Source organism: Lupinus angustifolius, chromosome LG06 (genome assembly GCF_001865875.1).
Source record: "Lupinus angustifolius cultivar Tanjil chromosome LG06, LupAngTanjil_v1.0, whole genome shotgun sequence".
Taxonomy (NCBI): Eukaryota; Viridiplantae; Streptophyta; class Magnoliopsida; order Fabales; family Fabaceae; genus Lupinus; species Lupinus angustifolius.
In genome coordinates this window covers 7,272,781-7,298,065 of record NC_032014.1, presented here as the reverse complement: position 1 = coordinate 7,298,065, position 25,285 = coordinate 7,272,781, and the positions used below count along the sequence as shown (strand labels likewise).

General features: G+C 33.2%; 3 protein-coding genes across 5 annotated transcripts; all 3 read right to left on the bottom strand.

Annotated features, from left to right (window-relative positions):
- Positions 3,493–25,283, bottom strand: LOC109349426 (peptidyl-prolyl cis-trans isomerase CYP40-like). Of its 3 annotated transcripts, XM_019590225.1 has the most exons (11): positions 25,274–25,283; positions 18,002–18,010; positions 6,760–7,014; positions 5,201–5,701; positions 4,914–5,001; positions 4,757–4,809; positions 4,472–4,576; positions 4,279–4,354; positions 4,033–4,070; positions 3,874–3,959; positions 3,493–3,701 (listed from the first exon to the last, which is right to left on the bottom strand). In XM_019590225.1, the coding sequence occupies exons 3-10, from the start codon at positions 6,928–6,930 to the stop codon at positions 3,897–3,899; spliced, it is 1,095 nt and encodes a 364-aa protein (XP_019445770.1). In that variant the 5' UTR covers positions 6,931–7,014; positions 18,002–18,010; positions 25,274–25,283; the 3' UTR covers positions 3,493–3,701; positions 3,874–3,896. The 3 variants fall into 3 exon arrangements, with proteins under 3 accessions (XP_019445770.1, XP_019445769.1, XP_019445771.1); XM_019590224.1 differs by lacking the exons at positions 18,002–18,010; positions 25,274–25,283 and adding an exon at positions 7,159–7,262 and having other exon boundaries at positions 6,760–7,016; XM_019590226.1 differs by lacking the exons at positions 18,002–18,010; positions 25,274–25,283 and having other exon boundaries at positions 6,760–6,972; positions 7,007–7,047.
- Positions 9,778–10,158, bottom strand: LOC109350417. Its single transcript, XM_019591653.1, has one exon. It carries the CDS (start codon positions 10,156–10,158, stop codon positions 9,778–9,780), a length of 381 nt encoding a protein of 126 aa, XP_019447198.1.
- On the bottom strand, positions 16,165–19,596 carry LOC109349424 (la-related protein 6C-like). The gene is made up of 10 exons (XM_019590222.1): positions 19,101–19,596; positions 18,358–18,439; positions 18,151–18,245; positions 17,992–18,063; positions 17,819–17,898; positions 17,637–17,715; positions 17,483–17,530; positions 17,326–17,394; positions 17,097–17,225; positions 16,165–16,692 (listed from the first exon to the last, which is right to left on the bottom strand). The coding sequence occupies exons 1-10, from the start codon at positions 19,416–19,418 to the stop codon at positions 16,441–16,443; spliced, it is 1,224 nt and encodes a 407-aa protein (XP_019445767.1). The 5' UTR covers positions 19,419–19,596; the 3' UTR covers positions 16,165–16,440.

The following is a 25,285-nucleotide window of genomic DNA, read 5'->3' as shown; positions in this document are numbered from 1 at the left end:
AGGTGAAGCATTTGTCTCATTCAAGAACTTCAAAGCTGTTGCAGAAAAGGAAAGTGGAAAACACTTGAAGATCTTGAAAACAGATGGAGGAGGGGAATTCACTTCAAATGAGTTTGAAGCATACTGCAGAGATCATGGAATTCAGCATGAAATCACTCCACCATACACACCACAACTCAATGGTCTTGCAGAGAGGAGAAACAGGACAATTATGAACATGGCCAGAAGTCTGATTAAGACAAAAGACCTACCTCAAAAGCTATGGGCAGAGGCAGTGGCAACATCAGTGTATATCCTGAATAGATGTCCTACAAAGAGACTTGAAGGAATGCTGCCTATTGAAGCCTGGTCTGGAAGAAAACCAACAGTAAGTCATCTCAAGGTGTTTGGCTCATTGGTCTATAATCACATACCAGATCAGAAAAGAACCAAGCTGCAGGACAAAAGTGAAGCATTGATCTTAATAGGGTATCACTCAAATGGTGCCTACAAACTTCTAGATCCTATCAATGATAGAGTAGTGATCAGCAGGGATGTGTTAGTGCTTGAAAATGAGAAATGGAATTGGAGACAAATGCAAACAAGTCTAAAGAAAGTGGTTCCTGAGGTTGAGTCTGTGACCAGAATTGATGTTGATACAAATGAAATCTCAGAATCAGTAGCAGAAGGCAATGAAGTGTCAAGATCACAAAGACAAAGATCAATACCAAGTAGACTCGGAGACTATGAGATGTGTTCTGATGATCAAATCAACCATGAAGGAGAATTGATCCATTTAGCATTGATGGCTGAGACATGTCCAATTAATGAGGCTGAAGCAATGACACAAGAAGTTTGGAAGAAAGCAATGAGTGAGGAAATCAGATCCATTGAGAAGAATGAGACATGGTCCCTAGTAAAACTTCCAGCAGACAAGCATCAGATTGGAGTCAAATGGATCTTCAAACAAAAGCTTAATCCAGATGGCTCAATCTCTAAATACAAAGCTAGGCTTGTGGCCAAGGGATTCATACAGAAACAAGGTGTAGACTACACATAAGTTTTTGCTCTAGTAGCAAGGATTGAAACCATAAGATTGGTTGTTGCAATTGCTTGTGCCTTGGAGTGGAAACTGTTTCAATTAGATGTGAAGTCTGCATTCCTTCATGGTCCACTGATGGAAGAGGTATATGTTCAACAACCACCTGGTTTTGTGGTAAAAGGAAAGGAACACCATGTATACAAATTGAACAAGGCATTGTATGGATTGAAACAAGCACCAAGAGCATGGAACAAGAGAATTGATGCATTTCTGTTCAAGCTAAGGTTCCTGAAATGTAATGTGGAGCATGGAGTGTATGTTAGGGAAGACAAAGATGGAGAAATCCTGATCATTTGTCTATATGTGGATGATCTACTTGTTACTGGTTCAAGCACAGAAAGGATAGATGAATTCAAGAAAGTCATGAATGCAGAATTCGAAATGACAGATCTAGGAAGATTGAGTTACTTTCTAGGAATGGAATTTGCCTACACTAAGTCAGGGATGGTGATGCATCAAACCAAGTATGCTAAAGAGATACTAAAGAGATTTAACATGGACTCTTGCAACTCAACAAACAGTCCAGTTGAAGTCAATCTGAAACTGACATTGGATGAAAATGAAGAATCAGTGGAGGAAACCAACTTCAAACAAATAATAGGATCTCTAAGATACTTGTGCAATAGCAGGCCTGATTTAGCCTTTGGTGTTGGATTAGTAAGTAGATTCATGAGCAAGCCAAAGAAAACTCATTTACTTGCTGCAAAGAGGGTATTGAGATATGTTAAAGACACCAAAGATCGTGGAATCTTCTTCCCATTTGGTACAAAGGAATCAGAACCAGAACTTTAGCTTGTTGGATATGCAGATTCTGATTTTGGAGGAGACTTGGTAGAGAGGAAGAGTACCTCTGGTTATCTGTTTTTAATCAATGAAGCACCTATCTCATGGTGTTCATCAAAGCAGAAAGTAATTGCCCTCTCATCATGTGAAGCAGAGTACATCTCAGGGTGTTTTGCAGCATGCCAACTGATTTGGCTTGAACAACTCATTGCAGAATTGAAAACTAGAATCTCAACTCCTCTGCAATTGCGAATTGATAATGTTTCTGCAATAAATTTGGCTAGAAATCCAGTAAGCCATGAGAGAAGCAAACACATAGAGGTGAGGTTTCACTTCCTAAGAAGCTTGGTCAACAAAGGAAGAATTTAAATCATTCATTGCAATACTAAGGATCAACTTGTAGATCCTCTTACAAAGGCATTGAGGGGTGATCACTTTGAAGAATTGAAGCAGAAAATGGGTGTGGTATCACTAAGCAAACTTGAATTAAGGAAGAGTGTTGAAATAAAATAGTTTTAATTCAAGTTGTAATTGATTAGTAGTGTTTTTGTTGTTGATAGTTAAAACTTGCTATTTTGGGAAATCTATTTGAAATTCAGTTATGGCAGGTTTGCTATAAAAGGCAAGTTTCTGTTTTGCCTTGAATAAGATTGATAAATATTCATTGTTAACTTTCTTCTTCTCTCTATCTCTAAATCTCTTCATTTTCTATAATCCTTCTTTTCATCTTTCTGGTTTTCTGGTTTTGGTGTTGTGTGGCAAGCCAAAACGCCCCAACAACTACAACCTATTGTCATACTCCTATTTTTTGTGATAACTTTTTCATAAACCTATTCCATCAATCATCATAATTTAATAAAACATAAAACAAAAATTATAATTGGTAAAATAATATATAGTGTCAACATCCACACTCGTTTTTATTACCAATATATATCATTCTATCAAACTTGAAATCCTGTGTGTATGATCTAACTAGGGTCCAAATACCACGTTACGTTTTATATAAAAATAAAAAATCCCACGTTACCTAAAATAAGCTGTGGAAAGAGTCTCTATATAAAAGATGAATGTTATAGTAAATGGTACAACTCACTTGTTAGTTATCAAGGTGTCTCTGCCATTAGTCCAAGAAATGAGGGGAGCCGTGAGCCTCTATTCACTAATTGTTTCTACAAACACAGAATGATAGAACCAACCTAGCACATTTACAACTATTAGGGACAAAATAACCACTATTATTCAGTCTAAATATAAAAAAGAAGAATATACAACGTCAGTGTAAAGATTAATACACACTCATTCACATTATCCTATTACTTATATTTTAAGAGTCAATGATAATTAAAACTGAATGGTGGATGATTCCTAATAATAAATATCAAAATCGTCCAATGTTGGGGACACCCTGGGCAAGAATACACAGCAAGATCTAGTTCTTATTTTTCTCTCCCCATCACTCATCTACTCCCAGTGGCCCATTGGGGTCATCTAGGAACCTCTAAATGTACCCTTGATAAGGGTATGAGCCTTAACAAAAATCAAAAAGACTAAAAATTATTATAAAAAGCACCTCATTTTTAGTGGTCCATCAGCTAAATTGCATATCAATCAATAGAAATATCACCGAATAGTATCTTTGAATTTTCTGTAAAAGAAAAGCTTGACAAAATTGTTAGCTATAAGTTTCATTGTGTAACAATACCAATCCATCATCCATCTATTCTTATGAGCCTCATTTCTAACAGTTTTAGTAAAAATGGGTTCAATCCTGAAGAATCTTTTACATTTGTGTATCCTGTGGTGATGCGGTTGTTTTCCTCTGCTGAACATAAACCTGAAAGGAAAAATAAATGAAAAAAGAAAGTTGCATGTCATGGAAAGGATGCAAGATTAAGAACTGCTCATTTGAACTATAAATGGTTCAATAGGGCAAATTAATGTTCATTACTACTAGGCAAGCAAATGTAGAAGTTAAACAAGAATTTCTATCCAGACCCAAGAAATACCAGAATGTTATTGAAACATCTTGCTATATGATTTTTTGGAACATCTTGCTATATGCTTTTTTCTCTAGATCACGCCTATCAGCTATCTGCAACAAATATAGAAGGTTAGATTGTCAAATAAGCATATAATGTTTGCTCAATTTAGATAGATATACTAACCTTCCTCCTCACACCTGCGAGTTCCCTTTTTATTGTAGCTGAAATAACAAGATCCCGAGTAAGCCACGGACAATTTTTTATTACATTAATTGCAAAACTATAAAATGGAAGTTCAGTTTGTATCATTATAAAGGTCATTCAATCTTTAATATTAAAAGAAAAAAAATAAACTGACTCAATAATACAAGAAAACATGACAAGATAAATGATGTCAAATGTTTATGCCTGTGTTTTTTTATAACCTACCATCATTTGGCTCCAAGGCCAGTGCATTCTTAAAGCTTTCTTCTGCAGAGTCAATGTCATGTAGCACCATGTATGCCTGGTAAATAGGAAGCAACATAGTTGAAAAAGGTGGAGCACATTAAATACCAACAATAAGAAGCCTGACATAATAAAGAGTAACGATAGTCAATAGTTCTTCAGCTGGGGTACCAACCTGTCCTTGCCGGAACAACGCTTTGGCATTATTCTCCCCTTCACGCATTGCAAATTCTGTATCCAATAATGCTCCTTTGATATCCCCTAATTTCAATTTACAAGCCTGAAAAATGGTGTAGCATAAATGATTAGTAAAATGGGAAACAGAAGCCCGGGTAGAGAACAAAGTCAGTTTAATATATGCAGATTGCCAACAGGATTCAATAGAGAACATAATTGTATATTATAGATGTAATGCAAGTGCACTTTGCAGTTATCTGCAACACAGCAACTTCTAACTTACAGAGCTGTTTGTAAAAATTTGAGACTTCGTTTTCCTCAAAGCTGAACTTTTTTCTGCAAACAATAACAAAGTTACCACGTGTGAAGGAGGTGACATGCGTTTATAGTATAACTACTGCAAAAATAAGTGAAATGAATGGTTGCGAAAGCCAGCATACCTTCATCAATCCCTTCTTTCTCCCAACAAATATCCAGGTAGCGTAAAGCCTTTCGATACTTCCTTAGAGCCATTTTGTAGTCTTGTTTCTGTCATGAAAAATTACATTATTTGCTACTAAGAATTACAGAAGGGGGAAGGGTGAATATTGACTATCACAATAATAAGCACTTGAAGACTATTAACACACAGAACACAAATATTTCACTCCTACTCTTAAATGAATTAATATCATTCACAGTAATAAAATACATAAATCAAAATAGTAGTGTCGAAAAGCATCGATACCTTAAAAGACTCATTGCCAAAAGCTTTAATGGAGTCAACAGTATTCATCCACCAGTCAAGTTCATTAGGGCTCTCATCAAGGTCTGCTGGCCAATCAGGATAAGTATCGCCATCTTTGAAGAAGTTAGATATTCCACCATCTTCTCCTTCAGGAATTTCTCCACAGTCCACAATTTTAACATCAAGAGTGGGACGGTCATCATCTCCAATCGTGACGTGCTCAATGGAACGGACCACTCCCATTCCTTTAATTACTTTCCCAAATACAACATGCTTACCATCTAGATGAGAAGTTCGGGTAGTGGTGATAAAAAACTGAGACCCATTTGTATCAGGACCAGAGTTCGCCATTGATAACATTCCTTTCCTTTCATGCTTCGACTCAAAATTCTCATCTTCAAACTTCAGTCCATATATTGATTCTCCTCCAGTACCATCTCCAGCAGATATATCACCTCCTTGGATCATAAAACCTTTTATAACACGATGAAAACAAGATCCCTGAAAAGATAATAGATATAGTAGAATTCAATAGTTGAGCTTTAAACTAATATCGACGATCTATTTTTTGGAGTTAACATCTTTAAAAAGAATTAATACCAAAAACAAAATCCAAAGAAGGAAACATAATAACTTGGTGTCTATGGTGCAAGTAATCAAACAAGAAGATCAATAAAATTAACAAGAACTACTTTGTCCTATAGTTTTATGTAAGCAAGATTTAGATCTTATACTGCCCCTTATGATAACCCTCGCCAAGTCACAAACAAACAGGTAAAGCGATTAGAACTACTTATCATCAATTCATCACATCCTAATATTTAATTGTTGTGAGAGTAATTCAAGAAGCACTTCTATCAATGTTAGTTATAGACTTGTAGTCATAGTAATAACAACAAATTAAGAAGCACAGAGAAAATTAACAATCATTTATATCATACTAAATTGTCTTCAGTGCATAGCGAACAGATTCTCAGACCTTTAGTAAAGTTCAATCCCATTTAATCATATATTACATGCAACTCTTGAAGCAATGAACTAAGATTGGGTTGTAAGAAGAATAAACAAAGAACAAATGTTAGACTTCTGGTTCCGGACCAATATCACCCCATTGTATGACAACATGAATTAACTAAAGTTCTACAACTATTGCATAATATCCCATTTGTCAACTTTTTTTTCAGTTGCCTTCTGCATTTCTGGAACTGTATTCTCAGGCAATTGATTAAGTCATTTTAAAAATAAAAAATTAAGAACATCAGAAACTAGGAACATATCTGGGATATTAGCAATTTTGCAAATAGAAATAAACATATTGAATAAATCCCCCAGAGAAGAAACAGTAACGCCCTTAACATTGAAACAAGTTGAGGAATCATTTTCCAATAATCTGGCAAAAAAAAGTGAATGATTAAAAGATATCCACAATCAAAAGAATAAAGGGCAAAGGTAAAAAAAATGATCTTTTTATAGAATAGAAAAGGATAACTGAATAGAGATAGAAAATGGGTGTGCTAAAAAAGTGAAAGAAGAGAGGCAGAAAAGAAGGAAGAGGGTACCTTGAAATGAAGGGGCACCCCAGTATTTGGACCAATACCTTTCTCACCAGTGCAGAGTAGCCTGAAATTATGAGCAGTCTTAGGTACCACATCATCAAACAGCTCCACCACTATCCTTCCTTCTAACTCTTCCCCTATGCTAATATCCAAGAAGCACCTTGTTCTACCCATCTCTCTCTCAATCAATCTCTTTGTGATGTGATTCACTGATTCAGCTACTTTTTTTTGGGTAGAATACAAGTGTTCCTAGACTCTCTCTTCAAAGTTCAATGTAAATAGTGGTACACACTACACATCAAATTAGAATAAAAATATAAAAAGACAATTACTGGTTACATTAACAGGACCAGACAATAATAAATAATAATAAAACGGAGGGGTGTGGACACAGTTAGTTACCGTTTGCCATTTCCAGCTATGGCTCTTTCTGTCTCAACCGGTCAACCTCAGAGACAGTGGCATTTTTTCAAAGGCTTCCAAAGTTATTAACTTTTTGTCTCTCCCTTGTCTGTATAGAAGAATCTTGCGTTCTTGACTTATTTGTAATTTGAGGGGCATGTGTTGTTGTTTTCTCATTGTGGCTTGTGTTTGGTAGGTCGGTCAAGGGTAATTTTCTTTTACCCAAACAAGAAATGAATATATGTTAAGTTATCATCAGAAAATTAATCTCTGAGTTTGAGTTTTAGTGAAATTATATAAATTATTCTTAATTTTTTATCCTTACATAAACATTCCCTAAATACTGACCACATCGGCGTAAAAATAAATGTAATCTTTTACATAAAAAATGTAATAAATGCAATTAAGTTAAACAAAACATGATATATTGGGTAGACAAGCCCAAATAATATACAAATCAATGTACCTTATAACAATATATCATGTTTTGTTTAACTTAATTGCATTTATCATATTTTTTTGTTTAAAATATTACACTTATTTCTTATGCATGAGTGTGAGTGTAATGAAAATATAAAAATTACGGAGGCTTGTGTAGGTGTGAAAAAATGAGGGGTGGTTTGTGTAATTTCACTAAAACTCAATGGGTGTCCAGTATAATTTACTCTATTATATATCATTTATTAACATATATTTTTAAAAATTAATAATAATTACAATAAATAATAAAGAATGAAATAAAATTCCTACACTGATGATTGAAAGCTATTTGGAAAGTACAAATTAGCTTCCTATATTATAGGTCATACGTGACTTGTTTAAAAAAATGAATAATAACATATATCATTTTCTTCTTAAGAATTTATAAGAATGTCCAGGTAAAATTATATTTTGATCACTAATTTATAGGTCACCTTCCTTCTATAAAACTATCAGTAAAACGTTATACATGTATATAAGATAATATTATATATATATATATATGATTTTGCTAATAGGTAGTATGATTTTAGAAATAGTATATTAGTATTGTATAGCAAGACTTTTGGACAAAAATTGTATTCCTACTTTAGTTGTATTAGGATAACATTGTAAACGCAAATTATTAAAATCTTTATTATCATTTGGCTCTCACACATTATTTTATAATTTATTACAACTGATCATGAAATAAGAACAACATATTTTTTCTCACAATGACAAACACCATTCATATTCTTATTTCGGTTTCATAATAATTACATTTTTCTCACAACATATAATTATCTCCTCACTTTCCATTGGTCAAGAATAACCAATTATTGTTATTATTTAAGAACAAAAATCATAAAATAAAGATGACACTGTGAAAAACAAAGTAAAAATACTCTTATTTCTAATAACAACCACTCTATTTACTCTAATGCAACTAAAATATGAAAGTTATTTTTGTCCAAAAATATTGGTGTAAAATATTAATCTACTCCTTCTAAAATCTCATCTTATATAGGATATATATATTGTGTATTGGGACATTGAAATACACTTCAATATGAAAAAAGAAAATAGTATCTATAAACTTAAAATGATATCAAAAGTAGATTAATAGTGTTATTTGTACATCTAAAAAATGAGAGCAATTTATTCTTTCATACCCATGTTAAGGTGTGATGATTGACAAAAATTTATAACCCTTTATATTTTATTTAAATTTATTTTATTTTAATCAATTCAAACTTTGCATATAGAGGGACACAAAGTGTGTAAAATCAAAATTCATCCACTAAAATCTCATAATTTTAATCAGACGTTGAAAATAGAAAGAAAATAAGGGGAATTAAAAGTATCGACTTTGGTATTAAATCATGCATAAAACATGGTTAGTTGCTAAATCTTTTCCATAGAAACCACCTTTTCTCCCTATAATAACAACAATTCATGACAAGGTGGCTAGAGAAGGACTTGCATACCCCACCCTAATGTGGTGGAAGCCCAACAAAACTCTGTTTCAATTAATTTCAGAATAATATTATATACTCCTATAAATCATCATATATTATTAGAATATATTACTTGTAAAGTAATAATTTTTTATATATACTATTTTTCTTATGGTATAATAAAATTTATAAGAAGATATATCATTTTTCCTTAATTTTAATTTTAATGGGTGAAAGCATGCTATTGGTTGTGCTTAATATACATCACGTTTACATAGGATTTATTCAGGTTATCAGATATATAATTAAATAAAGTCCGTACTCATTTTAGAATGGAGATCACCTATCCCAAAATTAGTGTGTTTCTATGTCCCAAGTCAATAGGATTTTTCCAAGTAATGCACATATATTACTTTAAGTTTTAAATTTTTCTTTTTTAATGAAGTGTTAATTTTTATTGGACCGGGACAGGAAAATGAGACAGAAATGAGGATAGGTGATCTGTGTCCCTCGTTTTAAATGCAAAATTAAGGTTTTTTTCTTCTTTCCATTGACCCATTCTATGAAAAATTGAAAATCTATTGGATGACACATTGCAGAAAACATAAAACAACTGAAGTAAAAAAACATGAGAATTTTCAAACTCTCATACAATGGTTGTAATAAATCAGCACTGAACAAAAAGTCATTTAGCTAATTACTATTGTACCCCATGTGAACTTTGCTTTGATTGTTGTTCTTCTTCTATCTCTCGTTCATGTGGGACCTCCACTGGTGGCGTATCCTCGCCGGCGTTAACTTCCGTCAGTGGAGGAGATGGCCGTGGAGGAGTGAAAATTCCGCCATCAACGCAGGAGGAGCATTTGGTCTCAACCCATGTTTCAATGTCGTAGTCGCCGTAACCCATGAACCGATGACCTGAACAGAGCCTACCAATGATACCAGCTATAACACCAAGGACGGTTATAACTGTAACAACAGCAATAACGGGTCCAACCGATCCATGACCCGAATGGGTCGTGTATGCTTGTTGGGTCACTTGTATTGGTGGTAGAAGTTGTTGCACAGTTGCTGTGGACATCTGAGAATGGCTTGCTTTTAAGGTTGTAGCTTCAGGAGCTGAGGTTATTGGGATATTTTGAACTTTGAGGCTTCAAAATAAGTTGGATTTATGAATGAAAAAATAAGAAGTGGGAAGAAAATAAAGACATTGTGGAAAGAGAAAGAAGTTCATGTTATTGAACCATAAAGCTGGAACATGTCGGGGAGGATCAAAATTAATTTGACATTTTTGTGTTCTTTTTCCCTTTTTGCCAAAAATCGTTTCTTTTTTGGGCCGAAGGTTGTAGGTGGCGGACTTTCAGTGTTGAAAATAAGCACAGTAGCATATTTGATCTTTTCTTTATATTTTAATCGCCATTAGAGATTTATACTTTTAGTGTTGAAAATATTGTTGGTATAATTATTGTATTAGTCTCATATTATATAGTATTGGAATAGAGTATAGTAATCAATATTATATATTGTACTCAACTGTCTTGTTGTAATATGTATCAGATATAAACACAAAATAGAAACATTCATGAGGAGGTGGGGGTTCATGGGTGTGTTAGAATTTGTAATCATTATTCACTAATAATATTTTGGTAGCCGCTCAGCGCTCCCGGGAGAGACAGGCAAAATTGGTTGAAACTCGTTAACAAATTCTTTTGTTTATTCTCTTCTATTTATTCTATGCCTTTAATTGATTGTTTGTGGCCAACAATGGGCAAAGATCGCTTCCGCTGCACCAACAATTAGTAGATGACTCTCAAACAAGACGTCAGTAACGGCTAAAGAGGATGAATGCGTGATAGATAGACAAGGTGCGTCAAATGTAATGGCAATGATAAAATAGATGAATTGAAGGAGAAGAAAATATGGGAACTGTGATGGGAGCGATATATGTTGATTTAGAACCCCAGAAGTTAATGTAATGGGTTAGGATGAAGGTGGAGATGGAAACTCATGTATTGAGATTGACCTAGAGACAAATGCTTACAATATCTTATGTTGAGAGAATGTTCTCATTTGATATGAAAAGTGAAATATCTTAATGGCGTGTCTGAGATGTTATAGTAAAGGATGTTAATTGTTAGAAGATCCACAAAATTTGATGTAGAGTGTAACATGAGCATTGGCTTTGATGCAAGTTGTAACACGAGCATTGATAGAGATACAGGATGTAACATGGGCATTGGCTTGGATGCAAGGATGTGACACAAACATTAGTTAGCATTGACGCAAGGCGTGTGTTGTGGGTATACTCCTTATGGTGGAGTATGATAGTTCTTTTGAACTAGGATTGTCAGACAATGATGGTAGCTGTTGAGGCTCTCCAAAGAAGCTCCAGGGTTAAATTTGATTGAGTATTGAAGATGATGATTGTTGCTAAACTTTTGTGTAGAGGTTCCAATATATCGAAAAACTTTCTAGCAATAGGTGGCTAGGCGGCGTGTTCCATTTGAAGGCGGTACGGGAAGCTGCACTACAAGTTTGGAGAGTTAGACTCTTGGTAACATCGTCAAGATACTCAGAAAGTCTATGATGTAGGGGAGTTAAAGAGAATTAGACAAACAAGGTGGAGTCATATATTCGCTAAGGTGAAGATTCCTTTGTAAATTTTCTAAGAAGCGAAGTATTCGTATATTTCAATCAAGGTGGAAATTGTTGGGACGCTTGAAATATGTTATTGTGTTAGTCTCATATGGTTAGTATTGAAATAAAGTAGAGTAACCAATGTTATATATTGTAATCAAGTCTCTTGTTGTAATGTGCACTAGATATAAACACCAAATAGAAACACTCATGGGCAGGTGGGCTCATGGGTGTGTCAAGGTTTATAATCCTTATTTTCTAATAATATATTGGTAGCCGCTCAGCATTCTCCGAACCCCACTAACAAATTCTCTTGTTTCTTCTCTTCCATTTATTCTATGCCTTTAATTGATTGTTTGTGACCAACAGCACAACTATCGCTTCAGACGGTTTGAACTTAGCATATATAAGAGTAAAATCTCTATCACCTAAAATTAAGCACAGAAAAGAGAGCTTGCTTGTTGAAATATTCAATGACAGTTAGTTGTGAAATTGTTAAAAGCTAGCTAGAGCCTAGAGGTATCAGAATCAGGCTATCAAATTTTCTAAAATCATTTATATGATCATGGAAGAAATATACATGTGGCAATTAAATTTGAGGGTAGATGAGAGGGGAATCAATTTGTCTATACAAAAAAAAGTAGTGAGGCATCTATCACCTTTTCTGTGTTTATTCTTTTCTGACTTCAGGCATCCTTTGTCTGCTTCTCATGTGAAGCTACATGCTTGTGACTAAATTCTATTCGCACTAGATAATTGTAATGAAATGTTGGAATTCTTGAAATATATTATTGTGTTAGTCTCATATTGTATAGTATTAACCAATGTTATATATTGTATTCAAGTCATTTGTTATAATATGCACCAAATATAAGTATCAAATAGAAACACACATGGGCAGGTGGGCCTATGAGTGTGCTAGGGTTTGTAATCCTTATTTTCTAATAATATTTTGGTACCGCTCAAGGCTCTTTTGGACGTAGGCACAATTAGTCGAATCTCTAAACTTTTGTGTAGAGGTTCCAATATATCGAAAAACTTTCTAGCAATAGGTGGCTAGGCGGCGTGTTCCATTTGAAGGCGGTACGGGAAGCTGCACTACAAGTTTGGAGAGTTAGACTCTTGGTAACATCGTCAAGATACTCAGAAAGTCTATGATGTAGGGGAGTTAAAGAGAATTAGACAAACAAGGTGGAGTCATATATTCGCTAAGGTGAAGATTCCTTTGTAAATTTTCTAAGAAGCGAAGTATTCGTATATTTCAATCAAGGTGGAAATTGTTGGGACGCTTGAAATATGTTATTGTGTTAGTCTCATATGGTTAGTATTGAAATAAAGTAGAGTAACCAATGTTATATATTGTAATCAAGTCTCTTGTTGTAATGTGCACTAGATATAAACACCAAATAGAAACACTCATGGGCAGGTGGGCTCATGGGTGTGTCAAGGTTTATAATCCTTATTTTCTAATAATATATTGGTAGCCGCTCAGCATTCTCCGAACCCCACTAACAAATTCTCTTGTTTCTTCTCTTCCATTTATTCTATGCCTTTAATTGATTGTTTGTGACCAACAGCACAACTATCGCTTCAGACGGTTTGAACTTAGCATATATAAGAGTAAAATCTCTATCACCTAAAATTAAGCACAGAAAAGAGAGCTTGCTTGTTGAAATATTCAATGACAGTTAGTTGTGAAATTGTTAAAAGCTAGCTAGAGCCTAGAGGTATCAGAATCAGGCTATCAAATTTTCTAAAATCATTTATATGATCATGGAAGAAATATACATGTGGCAATTAAATTTGAGGGTAGATGAGAGGGGAATCAATTTGTCTATACAAAAAAAAGTAGTGAGGCATCTATCACCTTTTCTGTGTTTATTCTTTTCTGACTTCAGGCATCCTTTGTCTGCTTCTCATGTGAAGCTACATGCTTGTGACTAAATTCTATTCGCACTAGATAATTGTAATGAAATGTTGGAATTCTTGAAATATATTATTGTGTTAGTCTCATATTGTATAGTATTAACCAATGTTATATATTGTATTCAAGTCATTTGTTATAATATGCACCAAATATAAGTATCAAATAGAAACACACATGGGCAGGTGGGCCTATGAGTGTGCTAGGGTTTGTAATCCTTATTTTCTAATAATATTTTGGTACCGCTCAAGGCTCTTTTGGACGTAGGCACAATTAGTCGAATCTCGTTAACAAATTCTCTTGTTTCTTCTCTTCTATTTATTTTATGCCTTTATTTGATTGTTTGTGGCCAACGATGCGCAACGATCGCTTCCGATGTGTCAACCATTGGTATCAGAGCCAATTGTTAGATAACTCGTAACCCAGATAGTCGATAATGGCTAAAGAAGGTGAAGGCGTGATGGCTAGACATGATGCGTCAAAGGTACAGCACAAGGAAAAAGTAAATGAGTTGAAGGAGAATAAAACATGACGAAACTGTTGTGAGGGCGATATATGTTGATCCAGACCCCAGAAATTCATGTACTGGATTAAGATCAAGGTGAAGATAAGGACTCATGATTGAGTTTGACCCAGAGATATGACAATATATCTAGATGTTGAGAGAACGTTTTCATTTGAGATGAGAAGTAAAACATCTTAATTGCTTGAGTTAAAATTGCAGTTACAATACAATCGTAGAATTACCTAATAGTAATATTACAGCCAAAATTAGTTACTTAACGCAGTTTAATACATTTGTTCATGTCAATAAACACTTTCGTTTTCTAAAACAGAAAAACAAAAACTAATGTAAATGCTCTAGTTACTCATACGTGTTTAAGGTTTCTCCATAAATTAACTACAGTTTTGACTTGGAACAGGAGTATAAGACAGACAAAATGTGGGGGAAAGGTGGGAATATAGTTATGTAGTAAACGATGGAATAAAGTTCAGTAGTATAACAGCAAGATGACCAAATGTTATAAGGGGACTATATGTTTCAAATAAATGTTGCTATATGAAGTTTAGTTAATTTATATAATGTGCTTATGTTGCAAGAATAATGTTAAACACCCTCATTACAAACACATCACCTCATATTTACAGTTTTCACTAGAATCAAAACTTTATAGGGTTGAGGGCTGTCTCATCCCTTTGAATTAAGATACTCTCCAGTAATGGACTCTCCAGTACTACAATATGATGGCAGAAAAGAGTTTACATTTTTTAATATTATTTTATTAAAAAACAATAAAAAAACTGAACCATTTATCTTTTTTACATGTCATATGTCATATCAAGATCTTCATTTAATATTGGACTCTTCTAGTGAAGAACTTTACTCTATCCCTTCCTACTTAATTTAAAAACTATGGATAACCTATTGCTATTAGTTTCATACAGTTCACCCTTTTTTCTTCTTACATTTCCATCTCATAATCTCATTCTCAGTTACTTTCGGTTTATTGTGACTATAAAGTAACAATATTACGGATGCCACCAACACATCTCAGTTAAGCTCGTGGCATTGCCACAATATTTGGAACAAGAACTCAGAAGGCACAATAAAGGGGGACCTAGGAATTACATTTGTTTGCTAAGAAACGAAGGATCACAGAAGGAAAAAAAAAACTTGCACTCATGTGTACTCACATAAATACTTGTAACGCATACCCACAATAATAACTTATGGATGGAGGCGGTATAGATACCTAACACTTCATCCCAACCTTCATTTCTTGATTCTTAGTTTTTGCTGGCCTTTTATATGGACTGCTACCAATCACATATGACTAGTAACAATACAAATACTATCAGTTAATTATTTGCATCCTTATGAAACCTCACTTAAGTACCATCCGGTTATGGTGACACAATTTTTTCTCTCCCATAATCCTCATTAACTTAAAAGCACAAGTTTGTATCTCGTTCATGCATCTGGTTTACTCACCAAAGAATAAGCGTTCACTGTATCAGTTATTTATGGCTGCTGTTGCGTATCCACCATTTGGCTTGCTTGCTGCGCAAACATCACTGTGTACTTGGCAATGTTGTCTCTAAAAAGCGCAACATTCCCATTATTCATCTTTTTGCAATCTACTACTACCTTTGGCTCTTAAGAGAAAAGTTTTTCCTTTATTTTTGCTTACATGTCTAGGTTCTAAAGCATTGCTCTTCTGGTTTTACTTCAAGTTTAAGTATAAACTTTAAAATAAGAAAAATATATATGTAGTTTGATGAAAAGAACTTCGAGAGAAGCCTCTGCTAAAAATATGACTCGCTATTATTTTGTAAGTACGATCAATAGAAGTAGAAGATACCTCTTATTTAACAAGTGGATGATAAATGATTTCTTGATCTAGAGAGAAGAGAAGAAAAAAAGAACCGTGAGACACAGAGATGGAGAATCCTGACTCCTAAATCTCTTATTCAAACTGAAAACATTTTACTGTACAATAACAGTAACTACTGATTTTTGACATAAAAACAATACACCTTAAATTGCATGCCAAGAAAGCAAAATTTCGGATCTTTGTGGCTACTGGGTCATTATCCGCCACCCCTTACAACACTATACACGAATTATTACTAAATTGGTAAAATCTAAAAAATTGGGACCACCACTGTAACAGCCCACATAATAGGGACTTTTAAATCAGTTTTACTGCTTTTGAATGCTGTGGTGAAAACTGAGAAATAAAAAGAAATTTCCACTGAAGTTCACTACAAAGCATATAGGAAAAACTTCAGAAATACCAATTACTCCTGAGGTGAACTGGCTAGAGCAGGAGAACTAATTGGCTTGCCCCGTCCCATGGTGAAACCTCTTGTTCCATCTGGCATTCTTGGACCTTTGGCATTGGGTTTAGTCAATGCTTCGCACGAGATAAGACTGTTTTGTTGAGATGGTGGGGCAAGTAGACCATGTCCAACATGGCTTTGAGTGCGCCCTCTTCCCTTTCCACGTCCTCTAGCCCATCCTTTCTTTGTTCCCACTGAATTTTCCTCGACCTTCAAAAGTTATAAAATCCAAGACAATAGCCTCATTTCAGGACTTGTCACATTGATTGAAATGAAACTGATCTAAACAAGTACAATGCAATCATTTTCTAGAAAGAGCATATCTGTGAGTCTGTGACAGTTATATATTCATGACATCTATCATAATGCTGGAAACATGAAAGAAAAGAAACTTATATTTCTCGAGAAAAGGAACAGCATAAGAATAATGGTCCATGTGTCAATAAAATTTGATTGGCAAATGTTTCTCTCCTGTATGTATGAATTGTAAGAATGCATTGGATTTATATCATATTTGGGATGTGAATTATATGATATAGCTGACTAACAAAACTGAAAGGAATGACTAACACATCTGGTTCGACTACCTATAGCATACATGCAATAACACTTACATTAGTCTCAGCATTCGATTCAGTGTTATTTGGATGAGAAGAATCCTCAGCGGATTCAGAATTTAGAATATCTTCATCATCTAGATAGCCATCAAAATCTGACTTTCTACTCTTCAAAACAGATTTTGGCTGCAAATTTATATCATAACTCCATAAATCAGGAAGATATTACGTTCAATAGATGCAACAGAAACAAAATAGCATTGGGATCTGGCACACATGTACATACCGAGCATCTAAGAAGAAGCCTTACTCGCATCCCTTTCCTCCAATTCCTTTCATCGTTTAACTTCTCAGCCTAATCAGTAAACAAGACCATCCTGTTACAGATATAATAATTGAATCATGTGCATCTTAAAACCACAGTTCATGAAGAGTTTACTCACAGCTTTCTCAGCAATGTCTAATGTCTCATACTCCACAAGTGCATGGAGCTGGAGTGGCACAAGTAACAAAAAGTTAAAAAATATCATAAGCATCATTTAACTACAATAACTACCAAGACAACATACTAAAGTGATGAGATGTTTGTTTGTGTACCTTGTTACTGATGAAGATATCACCTTTTGGGCGGGAGGAATTGGATTCCTGGGGATGGCATATTCTGATCGTTTTTACACTGTTCAGAGATCAACCATCAATTACCCATATTTAAATATAAGAAACTGCAAGTATGTAAAGTGAAGATAACTAAATAAAGGGTAGGCACAAAAGAAATCCACCTTCCAACGACACTAAAGATTTTCTGGAGATTTTGATGGGAATGATCATCAGGTAAATTCTCAGCCACAACAGTTCGAGACTGCAAAGAGAAAGGAAGAGTACTTTGCATTAAGCTACAATTAGAAGAAGGTTTGAGATGATCCATGTGAATAAAAACATCTCATTTCGCTACCTGCAGGTACTCTTTCTCCCTTTCAGTGAAAGGAAGTTTACGTTTAACCTTCTTGCCATCAGCACTCAAAACCTTCAATGTTTGCATTGTCAGATAGCAAATTAAAGAACACCAAATAATGCCTCTATTATGACAAGCAAATTAATCCAAAGTACTTACAAGTTTTGAAGATGAACGTATAGCTTGGGTAAGCAGATGAATGTTACTAATGAGGGACTTGATCTTTTTGGTGGAAGCAACAACTGTTATTGGAACTGCCACAGAACCAACCAACAACATCCATCAATGAGACATCATGAATACAAGGGTGATGGGAACCCTTCAACAAAGTCAAAGTTTTGATAAGCAATATTCCAAAACCCTTACCATAACCTTCAGGATCTTTATTGATCTGTTTCTGAAAAGATTCATTAGCTAGCAAGCTCATGTCACTGAACTGATACTCCACCTATATTACAACCATACCATCATTAAAATTCATAAGCAATGACATTTTCACATGTGACAATAACAAAATTCATATAAAAACCAGATATCTATATCAAGGCTTGAACCAAGCAGACCCCTTAATCAGATATGCAAGAATCAATTCATTTCACAAAATGGAGCCAATCAAAATCTGGAACTTTTTCCAAACATTCAGTCATACCGATACTAATACTAGTGCTCCGGATCTCATCAGAACTCTATAATTAAGCATGTTTGGACGAGACCATTACTGAGATGGGTGACCTAGATCATGTGTTGCACCTCTTTAAAAATGAGGATGAGCCTCTGTGCACAGTAATGCTTGCCTTATTATGACCTAAAGGTCATGAATTTAAATCCTGAAAACAACCTCTTGATTGTGATTGTAAGACTCCTCGATTGTGATGATAAGACTGCTTAAATCTACCCTCACAAACTCCACTGGTAGAAGTCTCATGCATCAAACCGCCCCTTTATTCCCAATGTAAATGCACATAATAATTAGCTTACAAAATTAAATAGAATCCAAACAAAGCAATTAAAGATGATCCAACATGAAACATTGCTAAAAACCCTAAAAGGCAACCATACAAATCTTAACATGGCATGAATAAAAGATTCAAAATTGAGAAGGTTTTGACCTGTTTGACAATCTTTTGCTGAAGATCAGGGGTGAGAGAATTAGTATTCTTGGAAGAATTAGGAAGAGCCACATTGGGAGCCGGGATCAAACAGGTGGTAGGGTCTTGATCCCCAACATAGAACCAATCAGAATCAGCAGAGCCACCAAGAATCTGAAAGCAAGGGTAGAAATAACCAGAAATTGGCATCTGGGTATGTGATCTTGGCACAAATTCAGGTGCTTGGACATTGAATTTGAAGCTGGAATTGCTTGTTTCATGGTTTTGGGTGTCATGGCTGCTCTCATTGATTTTATCTTCAGGTTGTGCCTGTGCCATTTTCTTTTCTTTCTTTCTCTTACTCAATTTTCTGTGTATATATGATTGTGGTGATCAGGGTTGTGGTGTTTCCTTCAAGAGATAATAAGTGCTTATTTTTCGTTATTGAATCCACGTTTCGCGCCAAAAGAGGGGTACCTGGTTCTTGCAACACAACCTTCACTTGTGCCATTTTTGACTAAATCTTTTTTTTTTCAGGTTACTATTTATCATTTTGTTATGCTTTTCTACCCAAAAACCATGATCATTCCATTCATCACCGTCATTTTACGGTAGAGTAATATATATGTATTGTATTACTTTTTATCGGTATATGAAATAGTTCGAATACATCTTTCTTTTTTTTCCATATAACATAATATTTATATATTATATGTGAGGATAAAGTTTTATACATATGTAATGAAATTTTTCTTTTAATCCAAGTTGAAGTTTGAAACTCATGTAATTAATTTATTTTTTTTGGTTAACTCTAAAAAAAAATATGGAACATCGAAAATTAACTTGCTGAGTTAAATGAGGCAGAAAATCCTTAAATACAATTTTAAGGAAAGAAATTACTCACCTATTTGGACGGCAGAAAATAGGTCATTCCATCATCCAATGTTCATTTTTCATTTTCCTACTTATTATTTTCTTAGTTTATTTAGTGTGTACCCATCATTTATTTATATATTATTTTCTTAAAAAGTTAGTAATGAATGAAAATGAAACTAGTATGAAATTGGGTTTTTACAACTTTAAAGTAACATAATGCCGTAACAATTAAAGTAGAATAGAACATAAGGAAATAATCATGAGTTTTATTTACATATTTCATGTTTGTTCATTATTGAACCAACCATTGAGGTTCTGATACGCTTTAATTACCATCTATACTAGTTGTAGAATGTAGAAACATGAATGGCCATTCTATTTTTTACCAATGTATCCTAAAGTAGTTAGCAGTAATAATTTAAAGTATATATTGCAGTAAGAATTAAAGAATAATATATGTTGACATAAAAATATATTTTTATTAAGAATTTAATATATATACACTGATAGTGTAATTATTTTTTACATTATTGGTAAATTATTTACTATTGATTTATTAATTATCACTGACTCTCAAATAAAAATAATACAAATCAATGTGCATGATGTGTTGACAGTATAAAAAACCTTACACTACCGATACACAGATTTTAAACTCTTATTAAATAATAATACATGAATGCCTGTGATTAGATAAGATATTCTATACAATATAGGCATTTGGACCGGTTTCTTAGGAAGCCCAATGAATTCTTAACTGGAACATCAATCCCACGGGGTAAAATTTGGTCCAAATGAAAGTTGAGTTTGGGCCAATCGTTATTGAAAAATGGACTGGTGCCAAGAATAATTATATTCTTTTTCGGTTGAGGATATATAATTTGTGTGTGTTTTATAATTTTTCGTGTTATCATAGGTATCATAAAATCCAAATCAATACAATACAACGTTAACAAAATAAATAATTAAAAAAAGTTTGGTTGATAAAACACATGACGATATCACTGTTTGGTTATCACTGTTTTTTACCTTCCACACATTTCCTAACTTTTCCGGTTTTTTTAATATCTTAGTACGTGTAAAAATATATAATAATAATTGATAAAAGACATATAAAGAAAAGGTAGGAAAAACAACACTCGAGATCGAAATTTGATTTCCATGTTAATCCGCCAAATAACATACAAAACAATTTCACCCACAAAATTAGAAAGAAAAAGAAAAGAAGAAAATAAAACAAATTGGACCAAATTGTGTTTTGTGATGTTTCCATTATTGTCCGGGGATGGGAGAGGCGTTTTTTGGGATAACGTTCACATCAATTAAATCAATGGCCCATCCAAGGGTTTAAATCAATTATTTAATAAGGGGATAATCATGTTATTTAAAAACTAACCTTATTCTGTTATTCATATTTTTAGTCTTTTATCTTTGTTTGAGCCTTTCAAGAATCCAGCTTGAAATTCTACTTTAGAATTAAATAAGCACTACATCATTTTAACTTTTTTTATAATATTAATTAATAGTATATTCACAGCTTATGTATAATGAAATAAATTTTTTGAGGTGTGTAGTTTCTCTCCCAACAAATATTATTTTTATGAATCAAACAACCTTATAGTACTAAATCAACATTTCTTAGTCAATTTAACTCTTTGGCATGATATATCCTAATTATATTTGAACTAGGTGTAAATGATTTCCTTCGGCTTTTATAAATGTTTGGAGTACCTTACGAACTTTTGTTTAACCCCATAAACTCTATAAATTGTTCCAATTATCTCGATGCTAGCTTACAGATCTATAATTCCTCACCGTGTTTATAGTTCCAAAATCTGGAAATGTAAATTATTTTAATTACGATGGCCAAGACTATGAAGTCAATGACGAACAAAATATAGTACTATTGTATTGTACAAACGAAAAGAAGAAAAAGTGGTGTGGCCACTAGAACTCTAGAAGAAAGACTAACCCAAAAATAAATGAAGGAATTATAATTCTGATCAATCAATGTATTTTTTAAAAATAATATCATTATATAGATGAAGTGACCCTCTGTAGAAACTTATCCCTTGTCCAGGTTCCATCATATTCACAAGATTCTCAACAAATTTCAGAAAGAGACAAACAACACAAGGCAAATTTCTCATAGATTTTAGAACACAAACCAAAAACAAGTTAGGTGAAAATATTAATAAATTTGAATATATTGGTTGGTGGTGGTTGGCCCTTACGTATTTTCTTGGTGGCATTTCTTGTTTTATACATATTCATACCACACATATCAAGATGAACAACTACCATTTGGCTGGTCTAGGAAAGAATCTTTCTCAAGAATGGTTACTTCACTTGCGGGACCAGACCAGATGCTTCCATAAATTTTTTTTTTTAAAATGTTATTTTATGTGCCATGTGATTTGCTATAGATTCTGCAAGTTTATATAATAATCTTTATAATTACCAATATATTATATATATGTATAAGGGAATATATTGTTGAATTCATGAAATCAAACCAAATACTTAAATTGTATTAGGGAAGCTAGTTTGATAAATGAGATGATTCTATCATTTTCACTTGTGCATATCACCAAGCAGACAACGCATACCATAATTATAAATGGGTGTTACAATGGGCTCCATTATTATTTTGTCTGCAAGATTCTCCACTATAATTTTGTTTGTGAAAGTGACTCTTTTGTCATGCATGAACCTTCAACCCTCATAAGCATTAATAACTATGTGATATTTTAATTATTTTTTTTAGTGGGATATGGCAATGATCAGGTAAAATGATAAATTAACTTTTTTTATGTTGGGAACAAGTGAAATAAAAGACAGTAAAAAAACATAGCCCACACACTATTATCATATTGTGCTATACACAAGCTTAGGAAAAAAGAAGGAAAAAAACCATTCTAGTCACAAATCAATATTTTCATATATGTATTTTTAGACTATTGACCACTAAGAATATATAGTCTAAAGCTGAAGAGCACATATTTCATATATGTATTTGGTTGCACAAATCATATAGTTTGACAAATCATCTAACTCAGATTTTTTCTCATTTTTTCTCTCCTCTTACCTTTCTCTTCTATCTCTCTTGATCTCATATTTAATAATTTAGAAGATTTGGATCCACAATTTGTATGATTTGTCAAATTATGATTGTGTGTCTGATGTATTTAGGTTGTTTCCAATCAAGTTTTTCTCGTCCGCAATATGTGCAACTTCATTTGCTACAAGTTGTAATTAGTTATTAGAAAAATATTTAATAATTAAAATTAACTTAAATATATATTTTTCAATCAATCACAACTTATGACACATATTGTAGGAAGAAGATATATTTCAATAAGTTGAAGCGTAGATTCATAGTGCAACTCTCAACCAAAAAAACATAGTATCTATAATCTAATTGAATTAATCCACTAAAATCTATTATCTCCATATTACCCAAAAAAATTCAATCTACATTGATTACAGCCTCGTGTGATGGTTTCTCCAAAGTGTAGTTTGGACAAAGGGTTGAATTACTACAACATGAGATGTTCGTGGAATATTATCTATCAGAAGCATAGTATAGGACAAATATTGTTGCACCGTCCAACCATAATTATTGAGTATGATAGGATTCTTTACCTCTCAATATCAAACTTGACCATGACTCATAAGGAAACAGTTTCCTACATTCATTAATTCAAACCTTCCTAAATGCTTTCGCAAAGTGTTTCTTTTTCTACTATCAATGGTATTTATTCACATTTTTTAGTAAGAAATTAATTTTGTTAAGATCTGTGGATGTCTCTCCCAATAAATGTCGCAACATTAAATCAATTTTTTTTCAGAAGTTTAGAATAGAGGAGGAAAATAAAGAGGTTAATACCTTTATTCCCTCATAAAAGTTGAGGGTTATGAAGGGAATGAAAAATTATGAAAGCGTGAGTAAAGTTCTCGTTTCTTTCTCTTCCGTTTGAAAAATTATTAAAAATATTTTACATTTCTCTCATCTTCTTTTCGTTAAAGTTTATCACCTTTTCTCTTGAACCAAATACACAGTTATATATAATGTGTCACCATCATTTTTTTTTTGAAGAGAATAATAATAATATGCATTATATGACAAAAGATTTATCACTTCAATAAGTTATTATTTAAAAATGAGGAGTGTGATACACATTTCAAAAAATACAATCAGTATATTTCAAAACTGTCAACATCAAAATTAACTTGCGTTTTTGGATGATCCATCCGTCTCTTTGTGGAGTTATTTAAGACACGTTTAATTAATTTAGAAGATAAACATTATGCACCAAAAAGATAATGTTAAAAACATACTTATTATATTTGTATTAAAATTCTATTTTAAACTAGTTAGTAACTCAAAACCTGTAAAATTGGGACTCCGAAAAATCAATAGACGATTGTGCTACGGTTTTGGCACTAACTTACTATTCCCCGAATACGCCTTAGTACCTAAGTTTGGAAAATTTTGGAGATCCTTTCAATTTACTATTAAATAATGTGAATGTAAACAACAACCGTCATCAATAAGGATCGACAGAGTATCTTATAGATAAAGACACCAAATAATTTGACAACTAAGAAATTGACTTTTCCAACGACTTTTGGTGAAACAGTGAGTTTTTTTCTTGAGTTAGACATCATAAGTTGTTCACATCCTAGCTCTCTTTACTCAATGTAATTAAAAATTGATCATAAACTTGAATATTGGGAGCACATATTCTTTGTTAAGAAGTATCTTATTCTATGTGTCACTTTTTTATTAGTAGAAAATTAATTTATTTTTTAACTTAAATATATTTTTTCAACCAATTAGAGAAAGTGAGACATAAAGTATGATACTTTTGTGAGATAACAAATGTGGTGTAACACGTGTAACCTGTACTCCTCCTTGGCTCAATGAGTTATATTGATTTAACTCCACTTTATAAAGAGCTAATTTTTAATGTAATTTTGTCATTAAAAAGTCATTCATTAAAAAGTTTAGCCTCTAATTACAATCAAGCTCTTTTAATAGTATAACCATATAACCATACATGGTTGATTTTTATTTTAAGAAGTCACTGTAAATATATCAGAATTTGATGATACAAGCTTGTTAAACCTGATCCTCCCATAGCATATGTTCTTTTTCTGTTGATTAGTATCCTACAAGCATAACTATAAAACTAACTCTTGGGTAGTGATGATGATCAGATAAAATCATCCTCAAGATTTTGAACTAGTAGTATAGTCCAATTTCACGGTCAGCAACTAATCTCAGCCTTCCATGGCAGTTTCATAAAGGAGACGTTATTGAAGGT